This window comes from Halichoeres trimaculatus, unplaced genomic scaffold (assembly GCF_033239565.1).
Source record: "Halichoeres trimaculatus isolate MK-OKI-2021-1 unplaced genomic scaffold, fHalTri1.1 fHalTri1_scaffold_16, whole genome shotgun sequence".
NCBI lineage: Eukaryota > Metazoa > Chordata > Actinopteri > Labriformes > Labridae > Halichoeres > Halichoeres trimaculatus.
Window position 1 is genome coordinate 28,393,183 of NW_027437194.1, and position 20,416 is coordinate 28,413,598.

The following is a 20,416-nucleotide window of genomic DNA, read 5'->3' on the forward strand; positions in this document are numbered from 1 at the left end:
CATCATGAGTACAGAGCTTTGCAGTATGTAGCAAGTTACAATGGAGAGGAAAAATTTCCCTTTAACAGGCAGAAACTTTGGACAGAACCAGACTCATGTTAGACAGAAATCTGAGGAGACTGATGGAATTAGAGAAAGAGGGAGAGAGAATTTTTGATAGAGGGAAAAAGAGAGAGGGATGAAGCCAGAGGAAGGGAGGGACACAGGGACATACAAACACACACACCATGATCCTCACTACAATTTGGTGCAGCCTGTTGTGACCATAGACTGTATAAAGAGTGGACAGCATGGCTCCACCACTTATCATTGTACAGTTTTGAAGCCAAAATACCCTGTCACAGTTGCAGCCATTGTAGCAGTTGTGCAGCCAGAGTCTGCGCAGTAGAGACTGTGTGGGATTCTGGGAGAATCTGAGTTGAGCCGGGTGACGATAATATGTATATTTTTTTCTTTCGAGAGTCTTATCACTTCTTGACTCTACCTCCAGCCAAATTTTACAATCCCCGATAGAAATACACAAGAATGGCAGTCAATCATCATTACACGAGACATAAAACCCTTTTTTTTAACCTCATATAAATAATGAAAACAAAACTTACCAGAAAAAAGGGATGTGAATACAAGGCAACCAAATAATATCTTCAAGCCACCACAACAATCAGATGTGGGAAACATTTCTACGAGGTGTATTAATTTTTTCAAGTTTGACCACAGCCCATCTGGAATGACTGGAGAGCAGGATTTCTTGACCTATGCTACAGCCAGTCACCAGAGGGAGCAGTTTTTGTGGCGACCTCACTTTGAGCCTAGCAAGATGACGTCCATTTTTTTTATACAGTCTATGGTTGTGTCAAACTCTGGGCCTTCACCTGGGGTGCCTAGCCCCCCACACCAGCGCACTCACCTTCTTAAGGGGAAAACAGTTAAACAAAACAAAACCACAACAAGCAAAACCCAGTCAGTAAATTCTACTAAACTGATAAGTGAAAGGAAAAAATAAATATACTGAATAAGAAAATAAAGAATAGAAAAACTAATAACAAAGAAAAGACAATATCAAAGAAAGAAGCTAATTAGGGACAAAACGCAAACTAATGAGGAAGTAGAGGGACAAAACGGCTAAATGCTAACGAAAGATTTAGTGCCATAAAAGTGTTTAAAAGAGTGTTATGACAGAAACAAGAAAACTTAAAGATTCCGCCCTGTCTCTGGAGCTTATAAACTGAAGTAAGAAGAAGACTACAACACAAAGCAGACTTTAAGATCTTTTATTAAGGACTCTTTTCTGTACAAGAATTTGTTTTGTTCCATGTTAGCTGATCAGCAGCTCTGTACAAGCATCTGTACAACAGGGGCTCAAACATTACAGAGGACATGTGTTCATTAAACTGATGACTTCTCTGGAAGGCAGGTCAATGTGTGAGGCTGAACACACACACACTTGCACAAACGCACTCATCACACACTCTGTCTCACTCTCTCACACACGCACCTTGTAGTATTTACAACAAAATGGCAGACTGGCCTTTACCACAGACAAATAGAGACACACCAGCTTGGACACAGTTCAGATAGTTATCACATAAAAAAGTCTTTGAAAAGTCTTTCAAAGCAAAGAAAAATAAACTCAAAATCATCCATAAAAGACCTGTTTAGAGGCCCATCTGGAGTTAGTTTATGTACATTTTAAACAAGGCTCACAGCTTTTTGTCATTAAATCCTACAGAGCTGTGACCTAAATGAGGTCAACACCATAAACTCCACCTGCTGTGTATGCAGACAGCCCACAATGATGCTGCCAGCTCAGCCCCCCTCCCTGTCTGCTGGAGGAAGGAAGAATGACAGCAGATCAAAACATTCTGCTTGGTCTTCAGGAAGTTCTTGATGCTGTCTTTGATTTTTTCACCTTTTAAGAAGTTAGAAAGGAACTTTCAGAGTGTAATCATGGCATAGAGTGAAATGTCAAGGTTAACCCAACTTATTGAAACAATGACTGTATGTAGGTTATTCTAAGGAAAGAGAATAAGCTACATGCAGGTGAAAATGTAATTATGTCTTAAAATAATGAAAGAGTTCAAGTTAACAGAAGGTAGATGTGAGGCCATTGTTAATCCTGGTTTGAGGTTAGAATAACAACTATTAGTCACAAAAGGAGCTTGTGTGTGTGTTAGTTTATCTTTATGTACAACCTGTAGATTCCTGGTTCTATAAATATCCTTCAAAGCCTGAGGCCATTCTGATGTATTGTCCTCTGACATACAGTAACTTTGAGTTGAGCAGTATAAAAATGGTCCAAAAATGATGGGAATAAAAAAAAAGAGTTTGAAACAAAACTTGGAAATTTTTTTGCTAGTATGGAGTCTGAAGATAAAAACAGTAAGTGATTCTCCATACACAGCCAACTCATGTTTCTAGATAAAGGATAATCTACTGCTCACTGACAGGGCTTAATGCTAACTTCACTGCTAGTGAACAACATGTTTGGTGTGTAGCTTCCTTTCAAACAGCCATTCCCAGCTGTGGGAAAACCAAACAATCACATGCCTGGTGTAGAGGCCATTTTAAATTGTTTCTTGCAAAGAAAATTAATTACAGTTTTAAGTTCATATGAGTTTTTTGTTTTAAGTTCTAGGTATCAAATTCATTTCAATATATCAGTTGTAGAACAATTAAGTGGGTAGTTTATGTTAAATCATAGATTTATTTAGAGCGTTTGAAGTGATTGGTTGTGGGTGGAGTACGGTGGCCCTGAAGCGCAAAACACAACAGCAAATAAACTAAACACAACGGCAAATAAACTAAACACAACGGCAAATCAACTCAACACAACGGCAAATCAACTCAACACAACGGCAAATCACTCCAGCTCTACCAGAAGAGGTAGGTACTTGTGGCGGTATTTGTCGTCAGTGATTGGACGAGACAGAGAGAAGGAGAACGTGCTTGATTGGACGAAAGTCCCTTTGACCAGGAAGTTGTCGGGAAAGTAGCAACGATACACAAACGTAACAGCGGTAAGTCGGAGACGGCGGGGTAGTGGTGCACCATGTACTGTCCAAATTGTGGAAGGGAGGCGGTTGAGCCATCACCAAACTTTTGCAGTGGCTGTGGCAAGAGGCTTCAGAAAGTGTCTTTCGGGGTCGTGGATTTTCAACAACCTTCGTTAATTTGCCGTTGTGTTAAGTCGATTTGCCATTGTGTTTAGTTAATTTGCCAATGTGTTGAGTTGATTTGCCATTGTGTTTAGTTGATTTGCTGTTGTGTTTAGTTAATTTGCCGATGTGTTTAGTTAATTTGCCGCTGTGTTTAGTTAATTTGCCGTTGTGTTGAGTTGATTTGCCATTGTGTTTAGTTGATTTGCTGTTGTGTTTAGTTAATTTGCCGATGTGTTTAGTTAATTTGCCGCTGTGTTTAGTTAATTTGCCGTTGTGTTGAGTTGATTTGCTGTTGTGTTTAGTTAATTTGCCGTTGTGATCGGTTCATTTGCCGCTGTGTTTAGTTAATTTGCCGTTGTGTTGAGTTGATTTGCTGTTGTGTTTAGTTAATTTGCCGTTGTGATCGGTTCATTTGCCATTGTGTTAAGTCGATTTGCCGTTGTGTTTAGTTCATTTGCCGTTGTGTTTAGTTCATTTGCCGCTGTGTTTAGTTTATTTGCCGTTGTGTTTAGTTAGTTTGCCGTTGTGTTTTGCACTTCAGGGCCACCGTAGTGGAGTTTTGTTTATAAGGGCAGTCAGTTCAGGTGTATGTGTCAGTCTTTTGTTTCATGCAGGGTGAGGGGAGTTCATGCTAAACGTTTTGTGACCGTGTAATGGAAAAAGTCTTTATGTTGGATTTTTGTGGAATGAGGTTCCTAAGAAAGGAATGACAAGAATGGAGATCCCATTTGTAAAATAAATGGATCTTGGACCAGATTTGTGAGTACTGGACTTACTTTTAAAAGTGTAAAGTGGACACGGGTCAGGACAACAGCTAAGGCTCCTCTCTTTCAGGTGGCTTTTAAACTCATGGCAGGATTTGCCACTACACCTGGTCATAAAAATTTTCAAAGAGGGCGTTTCTTTTTAGACTGACTTTACACCATTTACAGCTAGAAAAAAACTGTTTCACACTGTTGTTTTAGAAAACCAGAGCTCCCCGCTTCACAAACCACCTCTCTTGATTGGCCAGCCCTCTGGAGACCTGTGCTTTAGGCAGACCCAACATGTCATGATCACGTTGGGAGATCCCCATGCAATGACACTATTTCAGCACTTTTTTTTGACTGTTTAAAATACGGGAAAGCAGAATACTCACTCCTAATTAAGTCACATTTAGGTCATTTCCGTGTGCAACAGTGTATCCTTCATCTTTGACATAAAAAGTACTTCAATGAATGAACTCCAACAAAGGCTGTCACAATATATTGTCTTAAAAACAATACAGATTTTAATGTTGTGCTTCAATTAAGAATATAGTAATTACCTGTAACTAATTGGTTCATTAAACAAGGTAGTGGTTCTCCACATATCATAAGACAAAGAAGAAGCAGCTGGGGAACAAGAAGACGTCAGCCTTCACTACACCGAGGCTTTAACTGCAATAACGTCAGAATTTAACTAAAAGTTTCTGTCCTAGAGCAGGTGATGTGGAAAAACACAACTTTCAATTAGCCCTGATTCATAAAGGGCCAATTCCCCCCATTTTTTTTTTTTTTTTTTTGCGCCACTTCTTGTTTTACCTTAATCCAATCTGAATCACAGTGTTGTTTTTTTTCACTTAAATACCACTATAATGTTGACATTGCAAATTATTTTGGCAATAATAGCAACGATGTGACAATCATATATTGTGACAGCCCTAATCCCAACATAATTGCCTTTCAGGTTGTTAATGCATTACAGTACACCCAGTTACTAAATACTAACTTTCTGACTTCACCACTAGATGGCAGCAACAGTAACACATAAAGGGGAAAAGGAGAAGGCAGCAGGTGCATGTAAACAGCAGTCAGGGAAAGGAGAGTCCTTCTGATAGACTTAAATATAAGGATAGAAATGCTCCAGATGGAATGCATGAGTGACCCACAGGCTACTGTGTCAACATTTGCCTCTACATTTTATGTAACAGTCCCTTTAAAACTAAAAAGGTTGTCTCATGCAAAGAAGATGTTTGTAAACTTAAAGATGCTGGTCTGCAGTGATGCTTACATGTTATGACTCGGTTATGTCCGCAGTTATGAATGGGTTCCAATGTGTGATAAGGAGGATGGTCCCGTTATGGGAATGTAGTGAAAAGACTGTGGTCTGCAGCAGCAGTGGATTGTGGTCTCCTGTTTGCTTTCTGTATTTTGACTTCAGAGTATTTGTGCGCTATAATCTGTTCCACTTCTTCCTACTCTTACTCGTTTCCTAACTCCTTGTTTGTTTATAGCTGCGAAGATGTTAGTGAACACAGAGAACAGTGTTTCATTCTGTAACATGAGCCTCACTGCTGAAAATATAACAAGTTGCGACATAAAATGTTCTGTACTTCTGTGGTCTCAGCACAACAGTTGTTTTTGGAGGTGGCCTCAGGATATTCCTTTGTTATGGTTGATGATACACAATGAAACAGGACACAATAGCTGAAAACACATTAAAACTGAAAAGTGAAAAGGTACAGAAGTCGGGGTGTTTGTTTTGCTGTGGAGTATCCTGTTCTGAAGGCTTGCTCTATAATCACATTCAAGGCAGGCACATTTCTAAAGTGCTAGCAGTGCACCTTCAGAAATGTTGACCAAAACATTTTCTCTTGCAAATCCAATTAATTAACAAGTCTGATGGATATTTTGCTGTTTGCTGCAAGTGTCGCACACTGAAACTAAGATACTGCTGCATCTTCCTCAGGGCGTTCTCTGTTTCAACACATTCCACTGCTTTCACTGCTTGGTCTGTTCTCCTTCTCCTCCTGCTCTGTAAACTCATCTTCAGGGTCTCAAGTCTGATACACCTCTCAGTGAAGTTTCCCCCTCATAGAGACAGGCTCTGCTGCACTGCAGTTTGGCTTTTCTTTCATCCAGCTGTGTTTTCTATGACTTCTGCTCTGAGGTGGCAGCAGGTGTGGCCAGGCTCTCTGGCTTCACAATCTGGTAGGTGATTAAATATTCTGGGTAAGCCTGTGGACAAAATACATGTGAAATCAGACGTAAACTCTTTTTCATGTGAAATGAACTCATAAGCACATCCGATATATGAGATAAAGAGCATTGAGTATTGGTTTTATGTGTGTCTGTGTGTTTACTTGAAGATTCACCTGTTTTTCTTTAAATGTTAAAGTGATATAACATTTTTTCAATGATCAAAAAATGTTTCTAAAAATAAGACAACCTCACAGAGTCGTAGTGTGTGTTATAAAAATCAAGAAGTTTTGAAACAGCAGAAACTGACCTGCTCCCCTCTGTAGATGACGTATTCTGCGTATGCCAGTCCATTGACACTGGGGCGACCAATAACTGAGTGGTGTCCAGGAGGAGCGTGGGCCATTTTCATCGCACTAAACTGAAGGAAGGACTTCCCCAGAGTCACTCTGCAGAACAGCATCTGCCTGAAAAGCAAAGACAAGAATGAACAAACCATAAAACATGTATTTATGTGTATTCTTGTTTTTATGTGATGTCGTCTTATCACCTTTTTACTGTGCTCTCATTGCATTCTTACTACCTTTACATTTCACTACTTTTTTATTAAGTTATTTATTTGTTTTAACATTTTATCTATTTTAAAATTACTTCTGCCATCTTACTCTCATTATTCTTTTAAATCTATTATTATTGCTATTTCAACTTTTAGTTCTCACTTTTGCTATTTTAATTTCTATCTCTCAAATTTTTTCATCTACTTAATCATTTATGTTTTTATCACCTTTACTTTCACCGTCTTATCCCTGGTTCTTGGGGTGATCCTTGGTTAGGTTAGGTCACTGTTTGTTTGCTGACTTTGATTTATTTATTTATTAGTTAGGTTTGTCTTTTTTAAACTTCCGCTGTAACAGCACTTTGTTAACTAATATTTTTCTAAAGGTGCTAAATAAATCGAGTCATGTTTATATTATTATTCACAGTTAATATGAGGTGTGGTAGGAAAAAATATGTCAAATTCACAAAAATAATCTATGTAACAATTAAGTATTGTTGTTCTCTTCTGCATATTCATCTGACCACCAGGGGGGGTAGTCCTCGAAGCTGGCTAATAAAGCCTGGGCTATCACCGGTAAGCATGGCTTGAATAAGCAGCCACTATAGTCTTAGCTGCCACTAGTTCCACTAACGAGGCTCAGCTGATTTTCAGAGACGCTTATTTAAGCCAGGCTGATCCAAGCTGCGGCTAAGCGCATCCGGGGTAGATAAAAAGCCTGTGTCGATTGTCAAAATGACGAAATCATGTCAAAACCAAGAGCAGAGACGCTTCCCTCAGCGGAGAAAAAACTCCTCATGAAGTCGTATGATGACTAAAAGACTAAAAAATCACAGAAAAGGGTAACATAGTGGCAATTAATAAAGCCAGAGACGCTGCTGGTTCAAGAATGCTATGCTTATGTGTCAAACTGACTGTTATATATATATATATATATATATATATATATATATATATATATATATATATATATATATATATATATATATATATATATATATATATATATATATATATATATATATAAATATATATATGGATACTTAAGATTATCATCATGATCAGAAAGGACCGCTGGTAAAAGGAAGGTATTTATATGGAAAACTGTGGCTGTTGTCACCTTTTATATCATAAGACAATTTGTGCCCTTATTCTGCACAAGAGAGAGACAGTCTATTATCTGATGTGTCTCGATTCACAGAAATTCCAGACTAATATAACTGGGGCGGTACATCTGTCAAAAAATAACGCAACTGTCCTAAGGCGAGCTCAGGGAGGACGGAAACCTCCCGTGGGTCAGAAAGGCAAAAGCTTGATCTTGATTTTCAGTATGAATACAGACCGTGAAGGCGGGACCTCACGATCCTTCTGACTTTTTTGGTTTTAAGCAGGAGGAGTCAGAAAAGTTAACAAAAAGTCTCAGTTTATGTTTCTGAACAAAAACATCATTCATTACAGTTCTAGATGAACATGATGTGGCACCTGCAGTTCACAAGGCGTCTTTCAGAAGCCCGTCAGACCTTCTCTGAGATGCAGCTATGGTAAGCCTGGCTGTAAACCTGCCCGGGACCAGGCTTGTCACGCTGGCTAATTTACCATGGTTACCAAGCCAAGCTAGCCCTAAGCCTCGTTTGTGGAACCAAACTCTCACTAAAGTTAGCGAGGCTAACCCAAATAAGCCAGGCTTTGAGCTAAGCCAGCTTCGTGGAATACCCCCCAGGATGGCTCAAACCAATACAGTTTCTGAGGACAGCCAAAGCAGACAATCTGCTAAGACACAGGTCTGAAAGTTCTATTATAATTATTCATTTAATGTGCAATGTGATTTCAGCAGAAGAGTGTTTTTTTTGTTTGATTACAACTGACAAAAGACTTTGTTTTCCTTTTACAGTAACACAACAGTGTTAACTGCCTCTCTGATAGGGTAAACCTCTCTTCTCTCTCCCAGTGTTTAGACTCGGTCTCCTTTAAACTAAAGGGTCCTTCAGAGAGCACAGTCCTCTGTTGAGGCCAATAATCCAACACTATTCTAACAGGAGGAGAAAAACGTCCCTGTGGCAAAGACAATCCATTTCAACTACACGAGCAGGAAATCTCACCTGTGACATATGTAGCAGGAGCGATCTTTGTGAGTGGGACATCCAGTGCCCCCACCAATCCCATAAACATACTGGTTACTTTTGGAGGAGTTCTCAGCAAAATAGATGCCAGCGCCAAACATGCCACCAATATATGCATGTCGCTCGTCAAAGCCCTTATGGATGATGGCGTTGATGAATGGAGAACCTAAAACAGGAAAAAGGATAGAGAAAATGATAAAAGACACATTTATACTAAGTCCACTCAGCTGCAAAAAGCAAAAGCAAACAGTCTTTATCTATATAGTCCTGAATCACAAAATACATCTTAAGGCGCTTTCCAAAAACCAACATCAAGACAAGGAGTCCTGTCTGATCTTAACCCACCATGAGCAGAGACCTTTTTGCCATACTTTCTTTTTCACCTTCAAAGAGCTCTCTAAAAAACTGGGTTTGCCAAAGATTTCCAGGTAAAAAACAGTCTCTCCCATGTAAAGTTTGTGTTTGGTGCACTTTTTTCACATTCTGCCTAAACACCTCTTCTTCACAGTAAATCAAAAATAAGAGCAATAACAACGCAAAAGCCAACAAAAGCATGAACACAGCAGACAGGGTAAAGAGATCTAAAAACTGTTTAATTAAGTTTTATCCTGGGAAATCCAAGAGACTTTGAAGACAGAATGATCATCTGTGCCAGACGTATCATTTTAGTTTCAAAAAAGTCAAACAATATCCTGGGATTTCCTCCTCTTCACTAAGTAAAGAAACAGCCGACATCTGCAGTCCTGAGGGTTGTTTCCTGACTAAACTGTGTGGTTGAGAGGCGACATGGAAGATTAATGAGATTCACTCAGGCTCACAGTCAAGTTGGAAGAGTGAAAAGCTTGCAGTACAGAGTGGAGTTAAACTCCGAGAGCAGAAACAGCTGAACCTTGAAGCTGAGGTACAAGCTGAATCTGACTTAAATGACCAAGAAGGGTCCAAAACAAGAAGGGAGTTGTTTTTAGGTCTTATTTGTAAAGAAAAGGTGTTGAAGTAGTGTCTGAGTGTTTATTCCTCTCTTGGAAAGATCAGACATGCAGTTTTTTGCAAAATGTTGTAAGAAGGGACTTCAAGCAATGATACACCAGACCTTGTTGCTCACTTGAAAAACAGATGCAAAGATTACAAAGAAGCAATAAAAAAAATCACTGATACTGAAGTGATACATCTGCAAAATTTTGATCCTTAAAAAAAGGTATTGGTCCGAAACTTAGAGTAAATTGTAATAATGTGCCATTTAGCATCCCATTACAAAGCTGAAAAAATGGATAGAGGATAGGCCCTATTTATTAACAGTAGTTGAAACTTTAAAGGGGACATATCATGCTTGTTTCTTCTTTTCACTATGCCAGACTAGGATGCCTGTAAAGCATTTCTGCCCTCAGTACAAGTCATTTAGTTCCTTCATTGCCCCACAATAGCGTTCTCAATATCCTCATTTTAGGCCATTCTGAAGATCTTGTTGAAACGCTCTGTTTGGAGAATGACCTCCAGTAACCTCGCAACGTCACAGCCCTTTGTGCTCTGATTGGTCAGTTCTATCAGAGGGGCGGAGGGGGTAGAGCCAGGGGGCGGTTTTTGCTGCATGGCAGTATTTACAAAATCGCCACATTGAATGGAGCAGACCGAGCGAGTTTGCTGTTTGCCAAAACTTCACTGTAAGGCATTGATAGCACTAATAAAATGTCAGAGTGTAGGATACGTCCTTTTGTATTGGACCCCGAGTCAGACCCAGACGGTTCTGCAGCTCAGGAGGAAGAAAATCCACCTGGACACAGATCATCTCAGGATGCTTCAGTGTGGTGAGTCAAAGCGGTGCTGTAACATGTATAGTTTATACGTGGAAATATAGGCAGACTTCACCAATAAACTATTTGTATAACAGGGCTCCATCCTGCTCCTTCACTTTTCTCTGTCTGTTTTATCCATCATGCTGAAAGTGTAGTCTAAAGATCGCCTCTACCGTCAGTTCGTCACTATGTTATGACCGCAGCATTATTGTGGTCCAGGTTCACAGTGCATGTCAGAACAAGCATGCAAATATCACAGTCTCACAAGTATTACGACGTCTGCTAAAACTACAGTGTTTTAACTGCTAATTCACCATGTAAAGCCGAGCTGCTCAGCAGAGCAGAGTCCCTGCATCCAGCACTCAGTCAAGTTAGCCAGAGCTGGTTGGGAGCTGTATTTATACTCAGCTCTTGGTGGGTGTATCCCTCGGTGGCGGTTGTGTGACTAACTGACATCACAGAGGAGGAGCTGCTTTATCAGATTACTCCAATAAAAAGAAAGGATCCTCGTGTCGTCATGACGGTCGAAATCTCGAAGCCAAATGGCAATGACCTATTTTCAGAGGCACCAACTCTCGTTCTAGGATATCAGAAAAAATACAATATCTCATTTTTTGAAAATTCAGGGGGTGAAAGGTCTTGTTTTCAAATTTATTATTTTATATGTAAGTATTAAATCAGGGATCAGCATGATATGTCCCCTTTAAGTATTCAGTAAAATCACAGTTGTTTATACAAACTAACAGATGATCCAGCTGTGATCTTCTTCTGGTATGTTTGGAAACAGATGCCACATAATGACGTTGTTATTGCTTCAGAGTGTTGGACATCTTAGTCTTTCCAAAAAGCATGCAGGGAGGGAAAGAGATGCAAACAAATTCACCATGGTTGCAATTTATTTACCTCAGAAAATCAAAAGTCAACTTTAAGCACTCTGTAGTTTCCAGTTTTCCCTCATTTAAGTTTAGTTTCTATTTTCTCTTTACATTTTTGTCCAACTCCAGCTCCAGTGGCTACAGGTGACAGTAAAACCACAAGGACTGTAGAAATACTTCACAAGAACTAGTTGAGTGAAGTAATCTTTTTTTAAAGTTATGTTTCACACTCTCTGTGCCTGAACCTACTCAAGAGCTACATGGGCGGTGCAATCTAAATCATTAATCTATACCAGTGGGCCATGTGAAGCAGTCCTCTACATATACAGCATACTGTGTGTAACATTACCATGAAAAAGCATCCGCTCATTGTGATGGTTGTGATTCTCATCTGCGATCTCCTTTTGACGGTGTGCGTATCTCTCTCTCAGCTTCTTATTCACCACTTTCTGAATCTGCAGTTACATGGGAGAAATGGTGGAAGAGATGTGAAGTGAAATCAGAGTACTTTTTCTAATTTAAACATGGGCAAAACTCAACATACATTTAGACCTGAAATCATTCCTTTGGCTTCATTGCCAAATGTAAAGAAAGATTGTGTGCAATATCTGTGCCTGGTTTCAGTACAAACCTTAATGATATTGTAGCGGCTGAAGACTCCTCCAGCGTTGCCTCCATCGCGGTGTTCTCTGATAGTGCTCTGCAGCTGATAAAGGAAGAACAAAAACAAAGAAAAAAACTTTAATTTCTAAAATACACGCGTATTAAAGGTCTCCAAGCCTGAAATAGGAAGTATATAAGTGATGTAACGAAATGATTCATCTATAAGTCTGGATAAAAACAAAGTATGATTCATGCAGCCCTGTACACAGCATTACCATTTAAGAGACCTGATGATGAGTCATGTTTTACTCTCACAGCCCAAAGGTCACTTAATAATCAGGAGCAGTTCAGTATAGATTACCTGTCAGTGCTGCTGACAGTGTTTTTTTCCTGCAGCTTCTGGTCTTTTCATTATTTAAGCAACGAAAGACCACATCATTCATGAAGCAAGGATTCACTGCAGAACTTGTGTTTAAATGCATTGTTTTTAGAAAGGTATACTCAACAAAAAAGGAAAATGTTAGCTTCCAAGATGAAATGCATTTTGGGTGTGACCATACTTTTGCTTTAAGTAGTCCACTAGTGATCAGGTTATTCATGATACATTTGTTTAAACATTAGCTGAATATATAACTTTCGTCAAATCTTCTCCACCCATATGAATTTATTTTTACACACTTGGTTGATCCAACAAGGTCAAAGTCATTGGTTAAGACTACGTTGTAAACAGGACACTACATGCAAGATTTTACTGCTCAGGCATCATGTTAGTGTGTTCAAAGCCACTCTGAGGTACTGCTTCATACCCATAACCAGGGAAAGTGACACTTGTCTGAATTGAAATTTCTCTGGATCCTGGATCCCTGGATACACTTTGAAAAGTGTTAATATTTTAACTCTCTCATAGTGTTAAAATTCTAACACCCACCGTGTTATTTTATCAAACTAAAAGGTGTATTTTTCACACTAAGCTGTGTTGTTCTGTTACACTAGGGGGTGTTAATTTCTAGCATTTACAGTGTTAATACATCACTCATTCAGTGCACTTATGACACTAAGTTGTGTTATTCCCTTACACCTAAGAAGTAATTCTGTGGTATTCATAGTGTTATTTTATCTCCAAAGTCCATGCCATGCAACACACAGACAGACCATCTGTGCCATGCGGTACACAGAGAGACAATCTGTGATGCGTAGAGCATAGACAGCCAACCTGTGCCATGGAGTGCAGACAAGCAGTCTGAAGCATTGAGCACACGCAGCCTGAGCCCTCATATTGAGCAGGGTCTCATATCCACTGTGTTCCCTCCTCACACACGGTTACTAAACGCTGCCACAGCAAAAATGGCTTTGCTAAAACCATTGTCTTAAAATGTAAAGGAGCAATTTTTTTAAGTTTGGTTACAGAGAATATTTAATTGAAAAGTCTGGAAATTTAGCTTAGCTTGTTTTGAGTTGGATTTATACAAGGTGATGATTTGAAATGAATCAAATTACTAAGAACATCAGACTTAAACCAATGATGTTAGCCCAACATAAAACAGTTATTTGAAGAAACTGTTTGAGTGTGACCAGTTGAAACAGTTTTATTAAGTTGGACCAACAGTTTGTTTTTCCAGTGCAGTGTAGTTTAAGTCAATACTTTTAGCATTGAAGTTGAACCTACTTAAACCTTTTATTTAGTTCATCATGACTCAAATCATTGAGTGAAATCACTTGCTTCAATTTTAAACAAAGCAGTTCTTGCCAAAAACTTCAGTTTCATTTTGACTGTATTAAAAGTTGTAAGCAGCCCACTCATAATTTTTACTGAAACTCTACTGAGAAGGTTTGCTAACAAACAACTTCTGGGTTAACAGAGCAGATCAAAGGACAGGTTATTGTAAAAACACATGGTTATTGTAACCATGAGTGAGGAGTGTTTAAAGTAACACTGTGTGGTGTTATTTTTCATCAACACTGCAAAGTAACTCCCACAGTAGTATGGTTTAACACCAGCATAGAGTTAGATACATCAAAACAACTCCAAGAATTTAACACTTTACTCTGAACTGGCCTCACACTGGAAGTTTAACACCAGGGGATTTGCTGTGTAGAATGACAGCAGGCTTCAAGTTTAAACAGTTTTTATATCAAGTATTCAACCCTGTCTTCTTTATGATTGATGAAACACAATCATAGGATAAAACACAAGTATCTAGGATCAGTTTTTAGCCCCATTCAACAATAAAAAAAAACAGTTTTCAAAAATAGAGAAACCATTTACATGTTTGTTTGCATGTTCTGCGGGGAAGTGAGATCTAGATAGAAATAGTTTTTAGTATGGGTATACTAAGGTGTATCTCATGAACTTGCCAGGTATGAACAGTTGTATTTACAGCTGTCCACTTGTAGTTGGATTGCACAGGAGGCCTGTTGTGACAGGGCAGATACAGCCAGTGATAAAGGAGATCTGCAGCTTATATATTGTAGGCGCTGCCCAAGTAGCTGCCTGTTGCAGCAGCTCTCTGTTCTTTGTCCGTTTCTTGTAATTTTTTCGTCTCTTTTTCGTCATCTTTGTATTTGGAGTGGATCATCACTTTGTATGGTTCATTGTCGGTCACGGATACCAAACTTTTTGTGGCTTCGGCGGTATTTTTTACTACTTTTCTCCTGTGTTTGTCTGGGGATCCTACATGTAACCATGGCTGCATTGTTTATATGTGAAATTAGCTGTTAGCAGCCTGTAGCATGTCAATGCTAACTAGTGTAGGGCTTGATGATTTCCCTCGAGCTGAGGAGGAGGAGGTGAGGACGACGTGCTGGTTCTCGGATGTGAGCTGGGAGGTGACGACGTGGACCTGTCCTTCCATCCATCGTTGTTGGGAATGTGGGATCTGGCTCCGGGGGATTGGATGAGCTAGCTGTGCTAATCCAGCGGCATCATGCTGTTCACGGACGTGGCTGACGGAGCAGACATCGGACGCCGCGACACATCGGAGGAGCTTCGCCTGCTGTGAGCAGACAGGATCCAGGAGACAGAAACTGAACAGACTGCTGGGGAGGCTCAGTCCTGGACCCTGTGGAGGTGGAGACTGGCTGGGCTGGAGAGTGGTGGACGAGTGGTGGACGGGATGTCGTCATCTAATTTCTTATGGACATTTTTGCACTTTCTATACTCTTTCTTACTTTTGTTTTCTTAAATGCTGCAGTGACTCCTGAATTTCCCCTCGGGGATAAATAAAGTATTTTCTATTCTATTCTATTCTATTCTATTCTATATTCAATTATGGTGGATTCCCAAACAATGCCTGTGGGAAATTTAGATGAGCACAGTTGGAAAAGTGTGGCATCAGCAGTGAGAAAGACAGAACTGATCCCACAAAAAGAAAAATGAAGTAGCATTCTTCACGAGCTGCAGCAGCTGCAAGTGATTTATGTCTTTCACTTACTCCTTGTATCATCCTAATAACTGGAATGACTGATGGCTATGGAAGCCAAGTGTATTTCAGGCAGAGGGACTTAACCTACATTCTCTGCTGTTAGACACTGTGTCAGTAATTTATCAAGTCATTCATCTTCTACTGTTTAATCTGTTCAAAGTCATCGATGGCTGGAGTCTATCCCAGCTGTCTAAGGTAAGAGGCGGGGTATATCCTGGACTGGTCACCAGTCAGTCACAGGTGTAAGGGGGTGAAAGGGTAAGGTGGTGGAGGGGGTTTATACACCTGCAAGGTGGCTCCACAGCCATGATTAAGAACAGGTGTGTAAAGCCACACACCTGCAGCTGACAAGGGAGTTGAGGGAAGAAAAAAACAAGGAGAGAGATCAATAGGAGCGCTGACAGAGAAGGTGAAGGGCCTTTTCCTCAGTTCTGTACCATTTATTTAAAAAGAGCTCACCGAAGTGATTCAGTATGTAGTGGTCAGTATGTGAAAACTTGCAAAATCTGCAGTATACCAAAAATCCCCGGATGTCCTACTGATCCAGGAAAATTTCTCAGTATGTAACGGACCAGTCTACCTGGCATACTGTTTCCCACAATGCACGGCACTAACACTTTTTGTCTATATGTTGGAAGGTTTTGGTGAATTACTGTCATCTACTGGAATGAGTAGGCATTACAACTACAATACAACAACACTAACATTAGACAGTATGTGAGACAAAAGTAAAATATTGCGAAGAAACACCCGGAAATCTTGTCACTTCCAGTCGTAAAAGAAGTGTTTACCTTACAAATTCGTTAGCCCATATAAGTCACTAATTCACTTTTAAATCATACGTGGATTATACAGAAGTGGTTTTTACATGAGCTGTAAAAAATAAAAATTCCTTTAGATTTATTTTCAGTAAACTATATAACTTTTGGTGTAAGATTAGAAATCAAGAGTGATGGTTCTGTTTCATATGATAAACAAAATAACCAAATGCCAAGATCTGCCAATTGCTTATTTTGTATATTCATATTAAAGGCAAAAAAAAAAAAAAATCATCCGTAGCGCCACCGTCTGAGACTGGAAACCAGAGTAGTGTACTACAAAACAGACCCAACAGAAAAGTCATGCTACATACTACAAGCAAAAGCAGTAGGTAGTATGTAGTACCTACTACAAACATTCACATGTAGTATGTAGTAGGCGGTTTGGAAAACAGCCTTAGTTTCAAGTCCAAGGCTGTTTTTAGTAGGCACCACATACTACCTACTGCTTTTGCATGTAGTCTGTAGTATGACTATTCTGTTGGGTCTGTTTTGTAGTAAACTACTCTGGTTTCTAGTCTCGGAAGGTGGAGCTACAGATGATGTTGGGTTTTTGCTTTTAATATAAATATACAAAACAAGCTATTAGCAGATCTTGCATTTGGTTGTTTTTTTAATTTGTGCATTGTGGGAAACAGTATGCCAGGTAGACTGGTCTGTTGCATACTGAGTAATTTTCCTGGATCAGGAGGACATCCAGGGATTTTTGGTATACTGCAGATTTTGCTTTAGGATAGAATTGAAACTAAGGGTATCACTTCTGTGAGCTTTTTTTTTCAATTAATGGTAGAGAAATAAAGAAAAGACCCTTCACCTTCTCTGTCAGCTCTCCTACTGATCTTTCTCCCTCTCCCTCTTTCTCCGCTCAACTCCCTCGTCAGCTGCAGGTGTGTGGCTTTACACACCTGCAGTAGGGGGTTTGGAAAACAGCCTATTTTTTGTTGCCTTATGAGAAATAAAGACTCCATTTTGCTTTTCCTCCTGAGTCCTATTTTGGTCATTGCCTCACCTTTCCTCCTGTGCTTTGGCTTCACCCTGCAACACAGGGTTTATACTTAGGCCATGTCCAAACGTAGCCAGGTATTTGGGAGGCCGCATATATTTTTAAATGTTTGTGCCTGTCATCCACATGAAACTGCAGCTTCACATCACTAAAAACAATGATTTCTGAAAACTCCTGCCAGAGTACAGATTTTAGAAAATTATGGTTTTGTGTGGACGCTGGTAAACAGAGTTTTCGGTTCTCAAAATGTCACAGCTGAATGACGGGGGCTCCTTCTGATTGGCTGGCATGAGTTTTACGTCTGAAAAACACAGCCCAAATATGGGTTTGACATGCTGCGAGCTGCACTTATCTGCAGATTTTCTGGACAAAATTATTTTTAAAAACGAACAAGGGGGGGGTATTTGTTTTTAAAAATAACCCGGCATGGCTGTGGAGACAGACAACCTTTCACACCCACACTCACACTACAGGTGATCTGGTATCACCAATTAACCTGCTGGGAATGCTTTTGGACTATGGGAGGAAGGTGGAGAGCACCCAGGCATGCACAGGAACAGAGAGGCAAGTGGTGACCTTCTTGCTGTAAGGCAGCAATGCTGACCAGGACGTCACTGTGCAGCCTCATTTATCAAGTATATGGATTAAACTCACAGTTAAGTAATCTGTTAAACTTCTGTCAACATCTGACAATCCTCAGTCAGTTAAACAATCCAAACTGGTATCAGCTGTCTCTGTGAGTTACTGCTTTGATTTACAAGATGAATGTAGCTAAGAGGACAGTCACTCTAATATACCATCTCACATCTGTATGAGTTTTAAACTGCATAGTCGGGAGGCTGAAATGCCAGAGACAGACTTATAACAATGTACCGATGAAAGAAACCACTGAGTGATTCATCAAAGTGCCATCAAGAGAAGCAGGAACAAATGTGAAGCCTGTATTGTAAATGAAACTAGTGTTTAAAAATGTGCTTCCATACTTCCTCCTCCACTGACTGGAACTCCTTGTCGTCAGGTGCCAGGTCAATCAGCACAGTGCCCTGGCTGGAGCAGTGGAACGTCAGGTAGGGGTTAGCACCTACAAAAGAGTATTTGGAAACAGAATCAGGACTAGAGAAAAAGCACATTGATCTTTTATACATGTGACCTTCAGGTTCTGAACTGCAGTTTCTGATGTCGGGCTCTTAAAGGTCTCATATTATGCAAAAATCACTTTATTAAGTCTTTTAGTGAAATTTGTGGGTCTTTGGCTTTCCCCCCAGCCCACAAAATGTGATATTTAATGACAAAACCTGTACTTAGTAGTGCTTATGAATGTAAAATCCTGACCTAGAACAAGCTGTTTGAATTTTGGGGATTTGCCAATGTCAGCGATTCCCTTTTTTGACCAATCAGGAGCAAGTCTGACCTGAATGGTCCACTGGAGCAGATACCCCCGAACCCCCTCCCCGCCCACTCCCCTCCCTGCTGCTGGAGGGAAATCTCTCCAGCAGCAGAGGGGAGAATGCTGAAGTTGAAGAGCCGTCACTGCTCTGTTTTTGGCTGTAAACAGCCACATAGTTCCGTGCATAGGCTTCCCATCTTAGAAGAAGATAAGACTAAGTGGCTAGAGTTCATTTATCAAGGAAATGTTCCAGCTACACTCAGTAAAACTGTGCATGTGTGTGCTAGTCACTTCATAGCTGACTGCTTTTCCAACTTTGGACAGTACAACAGAGGGCTAGCAAATAGACTGGTCCTGAATCCAGGCGCATTACCAACCATCCACCAACAAACCTGGGACCCTGGAAATGTGAGTATTTTAAATGCTGTGTGCTGTGAAGCAGATGGAAGAGCTTTTCCTCAGTGTCCACCCTGTCTCTGTGCTAGCTTCAGGATGCTAACTTTAGCTGCGGGTAGCCTGTTGTTTTAGCCTGTAATGTTACAGTAAACGAGCTTCAGTGTTTTCTAAACATTGTGCACTCTGAGCTCGTGGCGCCGCTCTCAGTGATGCTGAAGAGCAGGGCAGTATCAGCGGTGGCTCATTTACATATGAAGGTCACGCCCACTAAATCAGAGCGTTCTGAACTGAGGGGCTATGGGAGCCTGGAAACAATGCTGCTGTGCTTGATTTATTGGCTTTTTGGACCAAAACATGTTACTACCGTTTCATCAAGACATCAGCCATGTCCATATTAGCCATATTAAACTGCAGAAAAGGAGCAGAATATGGGACCTTTAATGGTAAAAAACTACCTTAAATTAAATCAAAATTAATTTATAACCAGCGTTTGAATTCCATCTGTTATTTGTTCAAACATAAGGCAGTTTTACTTTAAACTAATCTTAAATGATTCAGAGTTACTTTCCAGATTTAGCAGAAGGCAAACTGTCCCGTCAGTTTGTGTGATGTTTTAACATTATGTCTGCGTCGGTATACCGAGTTACACAAAATTTACATTTTAAAAAGTTAGGGTTATCAAACAATTTTCGTGTCTGGGACAGTTTAATCTAAAGTTGCCTGGCTACTTTTTGATTCTATTCTAAATGTACCTTCAAGGGATATTTCTCAAGTTTTAAATACTCTTAACAACATGTGTATGGACATCATTGCTTACCTAATGCAAAAATAAGTATATTATATAAGGTAAGACATTCCTTTATTTATCCTACAATGGGAAAATTTACAGAGTTACAGAGGGAATGTATTGAAAATTTCAATAAGTGTAATCCAGAAAGAAATACTGGTGTACCAGGTGTTTTGTGTCTGCAGTTTTTGGTGCTTTAGTAGTCGTCCTGTTGTCTGCTGCTTTCATTCATGTCTTACCATAGGACAAGTCTATTCATGTTCAGAATTTTCCATCACTTCTTAGCTTTTCCTTGGATTCCTTCACACCTAAAGCAGTATTCTCACCAACTGTTGCTGTGTCCCACTTCACATAAGAAACCATGAAGGCCTGGACAACTTTGGTACGGATGGTTCAGGCTCTGTGCAACAGCTCTGACTTGGCTTTGAGAAGTATTTAAAAGAAATCAGACTGAGGTTGTATCTCCTAACTCCTTTACACAAAGCTAAAAAAGAGGTTGATGTTTTTGGAGCCAAAGCAGAGAGATTAAAAAATCTGGGTGTGACCATGGACTCAGAGCTGA

General features: G+C 39.9%; 1 protein-coding gene across 2 annotated transcripts in view; it reads right to left on the reverse strand.

Moving 5' to 3' along the window:
• Nucleotides 1-1,282: 1,282 nt before the first annotated feature.
• The window catches only part of LOC141805130 (poly [ADP-ribose] polymerase tankyrase-1), a 141,881-nt gene continuing 122,747 nt past the window's right edge, over nucleotides 1,283-20,416 (reverse strand). For both annotated transcript variants that reach the window (XM_074689888.1, XM_074689889.1), the window contains 6 exons: nucleotides 18,268-18,365; nucleotides 12,070-12,144; nucleotides 11,788-11,893; nucleotides 8,753-8,939; nucleotides 6,408-6,564; nucleotides 1,283-6,136 (listed from right to left, as the gene is read on the reverse strand). In XM_074689888.1, the coding sequence (XP_074545989.1) occupies nucleotides 6,050-6,136; nucleotides 6,408-6,564; nucleotides 8,753-8,939; nucleotides 11,788-11,893; nucleotides 12,070-12,144; nucleotides 18,268-18,365 (710 nt within the window). In that variant the 3' untranslated portion in view covers nucleotides 1,283-6,049. The remainder of the gene's footprint in view (nucleotides 6,137-6,407; nucleotides 6,565-8,752; nucleotides 8,940-11,787; nucleotides 11,894-12,069; nucleotides 12,145-18,267; nucleotides 18,366-20,416) is intronic.